We start from the raw sequence: 6,984 nt of genomic DNA on the forward strand, positions 1-6,984 counted from the left end.
TCCGATTGTCCCGTTTGGATTAGCTGCATTTGCTGCCACCTTGTTTGCCTTGGGATTAGCTTTAGGAACTACCATAGCTGTCGGGATGTTGTTTATTATCCAGGTAAGTTTCCTGATGACCTCAAGCTACAAATTGTCAAGTATCAGCTGATTGTGATGAGAAACAGATAAAGGGGACATTTGAGTATGCACTGTGAAATGGACATTTTATTTGTCTTCAACAAAACTAATTTAACCTTCTTTGTAGGAGAGAATTTTGAAGTAATTTTTTTAACATGTCTACATACCTAATTTAATTTTTAAAATGTTCTCTTTGGTTATCTAGCAATATGTAGTTGAGAAAACTTCTCACATTTGCAGCCTCTCTTAAGCTTCATATCAACCATAAAATAGGTTGGTGGGGGAATATTACTATTTCCCTTCGTTTCTGATGAGTAGTTGATTCTCAGAAAGTTAAATAACTTACCCAAGGTCACCTTGTACTTGGTGTAAATAATTATTGTAATTTTATAATAGCAGGTATTTAGTAATAGTAATTATAATAATGTAGCTAATATTTATTGAGCACTTATATTATGCACTGTTTTAAACACTTTACATGTATCAGCTCTTTTAATTTCCATGACAACCCTCTAAGTACTATTCTTGATGAGTTATTCTGTTAATTTCTGAAGCTCAACATAAAAACGAAGGGATTGCCTGTTTTTAGAAAACTCGTAATTAATAATAAACAATAAAAACAAGGGGTAGGCAGCTGGTGATGTGTTGGTTAAGGCATCTGGAGCCCATGTGGCTGACCTTACAACTCATTCTCCCAACCTGGTGGCCCAAAAATCCCAAAAGGAGGGAGAGACTGAGAAGAAGGGGTGACCTTCCTCATGGGGGAAGGGTACTTTCTTACTTCTTTCTTTAGTGAGTGCACACAGCTTCTGGCAGATAAAGAAAAAAAATAGCAGTTAACTAATACAGGGTCAGGTGTACATGATATATTTATGTACAAAGTGCCGTGAGAAAATGGAGGAGGGAATCTGGCTCTCAAGGGACCAAAAAGCAGTTCTTATGACTTATTTCATTCACTTTATTTTTTCATCGAAGGCTTACTGTGTGCCTGGTATTGATGAGGCCCTTGGAATATGATGAGGCTGTCTTGTCCAGGACTATTTCTGCTATGTCACACTATCTCTATGAAGGCACAGCCAGATGTCAAAGTGTGGTAGGCAGTTAGTTAGTCATGAGCGGACAGGCCTAAGAGAAAAGCAAAAGGCTCATCTAGCTCCAGGCACCAGGAGGGCAAGGCAATTTGCCATCTTCCTTCCTTGAGGCCTGAGGAAAGCACAGGGATGATTCGTAGATTTTTCTCTTATCAAAAAGACCTAAGCAAGCGTTTTGGTCAATGCCCTAATTCCCATTAGGGCGATGGACTAACTGGGCAGTCTAATTGGGGCAACTTGGCTCACAATGGGCGTGCGCAATTAGGTGATCAAGTTCCTCATTCTTTACCTGTGAGGAAGATGAGCAGGTGCAGGAAAAGAACATGTGGATTCAAATTTAAAGGAAGGACATAGGCAGCGTAAGGGGCCTCCCACTAATGAATATTCATGACCTCTAGTAATAAAAATAACGGTTAACTAGTACCAAGACCGGTTGCCACCTGGCAGTCTGCCCTCCCAAGAACCTTTTTGGGTGTACTTCCTTTCTTTTCTTTCCTTTTATTAAGTCTTCTTTTCTACCTACTTCATTCGTGGTTGCAGTTTCATTTTGCATCTAGGGACAGATCTCTAATTTTAGTGATCTGGACCCAGAGAACCAAGGACTTCACAACGCAGCTTGACACTCTCCCATCTGTTAATGAAAGGAATGCAAAATTTTATAGAATTAGAATTGTTGGTTTGTGGACCCTGATGTTTATCACCCAGTCATTTTTGAACTCTCTGATTTTATGATAAGCTGATTTTGTTTATATTTTCTACTAGCTTGAGACCAAATTCTTTGAGATTTTTTTTCCCAATGCCTATAATCAAGAATATTACTAAACAAAGATCCTACCACATAAAAACCTTTATAAGTAGGATTAGTCGTATCTAGGAAAACTGAGTAATAAAGACTGAATATATTCCATTTTTAAGTAAAGCAGAATATCTAGGTTGGCTGAAGTTGAGTCCTAGTTATATGTTATAAATAGATTAATCATACATTGAAAATTAATTAAAAATAGTGGTGAAAGATTTTAATAGTGAATATAGTTAAGTACTGATAGAGTGGATTATAGTAATGTTTGGTTAATATTCTTGCTCTCAAACTAGTACTTAAAAACATGAATTTTAATTAAATTCTAGATTCAGATGTGATTGTGGATTGATGTAATAACTTCTGTGGAGAGGCATTATAGTGCAGTGGTTAAGAATGAGGTCTGTAGAGTCAGATAGACAGCATATTAACTATAGTACTTAACCTCTTTTATCCATGGTATCGTCATCTGTGGAATAGAGCAATAAAAGCCATCTCATAGCATTATTATGAAGATGATAAAATTAAATGAACCAAAGTCACATTGACTTTTTACTGTCATTTAATTTTCAGATGAAAATAATTCTCAGAAACAAAACTTCTATTGAATCATGGATTGAAGAGAAGGTAAATTTTAACATTTGCTTCTTCAATATTAATAAAGCACTATTTAATAGATTAGATTAACTAATAAGTGCCCAAAAGTAAAAACTTGACTGCTATTGGCTTCATTAGGTCATTTGCATGCTACATAAAAAGCAAATATAGAAGACATTTCAATTTCTGCTTTAAAGTAATTCTCACAGAAATATACTTTTCTTACACCCTAGTTGCTGAAGAGGTATAATCTACACATTAAAGTACTTGGCTATTATTTCTTAGGCTAGAGAAGAAGGCAGCCCATTTGAAAGAAGCTTCTATCTTACCAAGAGTTCACAAAGTTTTTAGTGTTTTGGATAAGGGTTATAAACCATAACTTGTTACAGACCTCATAATCTCCAATACAACCTTATTTGTTATTCTGTTATGTAAATATAAATCTAACTACTGATTCACTGCTTAAAACTTCTCAGAGCTCCATCATTACTGTAGCAGGGATTGAAACCTCAAATGCTTTCAGGGTGCAGGCAGATAACCCAAATGACAAGAGTAGGCCCGTGTACCAGAGAACTGCCTGACAGAGCAAGCTGATTATTGTCGTAGGAACTGTTCATCCAATATTGTGAGATCTTCTGATGTTTTTCTACGAAAATGTAAAAACCTGGATTTCTTTGAGATCTCTTGATTTGTACCTTTTAGCAAGCAATTCAAACACACAAGAAAACCTTTGTAAACCTAATAAGAAACATGTATAGGATATATTTAGCCCCCTGACAGCCAGTTTGTGTAGTTTAATTTATAGTAATAGTTTTCCTTACATCTTTTTGGTCTCAGGACCCTTTAACAGTATCAAATATTGCCAAGAACATTAAATAGTTTTTGTTTATGTGTTTTATATTTATTGATATTTGCCATATTTTATTACTGAGGATTTCTGAAGATTATTTCATTAAAAAATAACAAATCCATTACACGTCAATAAAATTGTATTTTCAGAGTTAAAAAATAGGGGGGGAAAGTGGCATCATTTTATATTTTTACCGTTGTCTTTAATATCTGACTTAACAGAAGACAGTTTTATTCTCACATCTGCATTCAGTCTGTTGAGATATGTTGCTTTGGTTGAAGTGCATGATGAAAATGCAGCCTCGTATAGATAAGCAGGTTGAAAAGGGTGGAGTGTTTTAATATGATGATAGTTTTATAAGATGTTAAAACCTAACAGGAAGGACCAGCAGTTGGTGTAATGGCTATGTTGCTGGACTCCCACATAGGCGACTGCAATTTGAGTCCCAGACCCGGTGGCTTAAACTCACGCTGGGCACGTGTGCATGCGTGCCCAAGATCCTGAGAGGATAATGGAGAAGGGATTGTGGCGTGGCCATCCCTCCGGGGGATGATTCTCACTTTGTATCTCTCTGTTTCTCTCTGTCTTTCTGGCGAGCGCACATGCCATATAGCAAAAACCTGTCCAAAAAAACTTAGCAGGAAACATTTCTTGTCAGTGAACTTTTTGTACTCTTTTGTATTAAAATCCATCAGTCTGTTCTTTCTTTGAATACATCTTTTACCAGTATGTGGTGTTACATAACATCAGGCATTGGTCGTTTGGAAAATACTGGTTTACTACATTATGTAGATTTTTCTCACTTTCACACCTTTCATTATACAATATCCAAATATCATATTTGTTCATACCTATCGATTTTTATGAGAAAAGCCTTTAAATATTAGAAATCTGTCAGACTCACAGTGTTAGATAAAAGTTTTCCAAATTTTCATGTAAAAGCCTTAATTTTTTCACTGGCAACAAATACTATCAGTGTTTCTCTTAAAGCCTTACTTTGTTCGTTTTTAAGAAAATGTTCACCAGATACTGAAGTCTGGATAACCTCAGTTGTTACATTGCCCATTCCTTCAAGTAAAATTGTGTTATATGAAAAATGCTGGCTGTACAACTTTTGTTAGCTCACAATTCAATAAGTGCTCTTCTTGAGATAACCAAATATTCTACTTGGGCAAGCTTTATGTGTGCTTCTCTTTTTTCACACAGAACATTAAAAGGGCATCTTCTTGAGTGTTATAAGTTCATAAAAAGAATCATTTTTACTGTTTTATCAAGGACATGTTCTGTGTGAAATTGTTGTTGTTTTAAACTGTAACTGTGAATTGGAGAAGAAAGTTTGGTGCCCTGTCTTGATTCCTGCAGAGTGCTGGCAATTTTACCCACTATCGCAAATACACAATGAAAAGGGAAATAACATCTTAGCATTGTTATAAAAAATAGTTTGAGCTTCCGGGACCCCAGGAAAAAAGGTCTTAGGGACTCAAAGAAGTCTACAAACATGCTTTGAGAATTGCCAATGTACAGATTTAAGTCAAAGCTCCTTGGCTTATAGTTAGTAAGAACTTTCTTGATTTTCCCTGTCTGCTTCTACAACATCGTTTCTCACACTGTCCTGCCCCATCTGCCTCCTAGTTGATATGCCTCATGTTGGTACACCTTATGCGCCTATGCCTTTGTCTCTGGTCTTCACTCCGTCTAGAGCACTCTTCCTTCTCTTTTTCCTTTTCTTGACCCTGAAGACTTAATTTCCTTCCAAGGAATCTTTGTTGACCCTCACTAGTCCTGGCTAAATATTTTTGTTTCCTTTTTCCATATTATTTACAGTACAGCTCTGTCATATTTTAACATCCAGTATTGATAGAATCCCAGCCTCATTGAGTACTTCTCTTAAGCAAAGACATGTCTTACTATTTTTGAAAACTACTCTCATCCTTTCCAGTCTTTTTCTTATTTTTTTGTGTGTTTTATTCTTTTTTTTTTTTTTTTTTTAGAGAGGTTTTTGCTATAGGGCGCATGCACTCGCCAGACAGACAGAGAGAGAGACAGCAAGAAATCACCCCCCAGGGGGTATGACCACGCCGCAATCCCTTCTCCTCCATTCTCCTCTCGGGATCTTGGGGATGCATGCACACGTGCCCAGCGTGAGTTTTAAGCCACCGGGTCCGGGACTTGAACCGCAGTCGACTACGTGGGAGTCCAGCGACATAGCATTACGCTAACTGCTGGTCCTCCTTTCCAGTCTTTTTCTATAAGTAGCCTAGATCTCTGATTTTTGAAATTTAGTCCATTTTGAAGACTGAAAATTTCATTTATAAAAAGGGAGAATAAATTACCTTTTACTTTCTGGGCGAGATGGATTTATACAGTCCAATAGAATTACATTTGTGACAGCTCAACAATTCTTATCATGAACAATTGACATCAATATCACTATATCATAACTGCAAGAAGCTTTTCCATAAAACATTATCTCCTTATAGTCATATTTTAAGTATAATTTCTGATCATAATAGATATATTGATATTAAATCTATATATAAATATATTTTTTCTTTTCCAATGTTCAAGGCTCTTTATAAAGTACCATGCTAAGTGTATGTTTGTTTTAAACTGATATTTTGTTGCTGAGTAAAAAATTTAAATAAGCGATCATATTTCATTTATAGAAAATTAAAAATTACCAGACATTAAAATGTATGTAATAAATATTGGTGGCACTTGTATACTTGTTGGAATGAATAATGTATCATTGTACCACTAGATGTCACTGGAGCTTAGGGAATTCAAAGTCAGTTTATTTTCTTAAATTAAGATAACAATCGGGACCAGCAGGTGGCATGGTGGTTAAGGCGCTGGACACTCCCACATGGCCAACCATGGTTCAAGTCCCGGGCCTGGTGGCTTGATTTCCCACTTTGCTTCTCTCTGTGTCTCTGTCTCTGGTTAAATTGAGAAATAAAAAATGAATGAATAAATAAAATTAAATAATTCTTTTAAAAAAGTAGGTGATCAGGCATTCACAACAGACTTCTTTCTAGGTACCCTAGAATTAAAAAAAAAAATTAAGCTAACAATTTAAATTTTTAGAATAATCTATGCAACCTAGATATTTGTGTATATACATTTTATAAATATATATATATATATATATACACACACACACACAAGAGAGAGACAGAGAGACAGAAAGCGGGAAATCACCCCCCGGGGGGGGATGGTCCTGCCTCAGTCCCTTCTCCATTCTACTCTCGGGATCTTGGACGCGCACACACAGTGGCTGATGTGAGTTGAAGCCACCAGGTCCGGGTCTCGAACCACAGTCAACTACATGGGAGTCCAGCGACATAGCCATTACACCAACTACTGGTCCCCTTACTAACTTTTTAAAAAATGTTTTTCAGGGACCAGCAGATGTGCATACATGCCCAAGATCCTGAGAAGAGAATGGAGAAGGGATTGTAGCATGGCCATCCCCCGCCCCCCCCCCCCGGCGGGGTTTCTTGTTTTTTTTTTTTTTGTTTCCCCATTTT

At 36.6% G+C, this 6,984-nt stretch overlaps 1 protein-coding gene across 4 annotated transcripts in view; it reads left to right on the top strand.

Moving 5' to 3' along the window:
• The window catches only part of ZDHHC6 (zDHHC palmitoyltransferase 6), a 19,514-nt gene that overhangs the window by 6,814 nt on the left and 5,716 nt on the right, over window positions 1-6,984 (top strand). For all 4 annotated transcript variants that reach the window (XM_006153923.3, XM_006153922.3, XM_006153924.3 and 1 more), the window contains 2 exons: window positions 1-103; window positions 2,581-2,634. The exon at window positions 1-103 ends at the window's left edge or, in 3 of these variants, runs on beyond it. In XM_006153923.3, coding sequence (XP_006153985.1) covers window positions 1-103; window positions 2,581-2,634 — 157 coding nt within the window. The remainder of the gene's footprint in view (window positions 104-2,580; window positions 2,635-6,984) is intronic.

The sequence above is a fragment of the Tupaia chinensis genome, unplaced genomic scaffold (genome assembly GCF_000334495.1).
Source record: "Tupaia chinensis unplaced genomic scaffold, TupChi_1.0 Scaffold000392_1, whole genome shotgun sequence".
In the NCBI taxonomy this organism is placed as follows: Eukaryota; Metazoa; Chordata; class Mammalia; order Scandentia; family Tupaiidae; genus Tupaia; species Tupaia belangeri.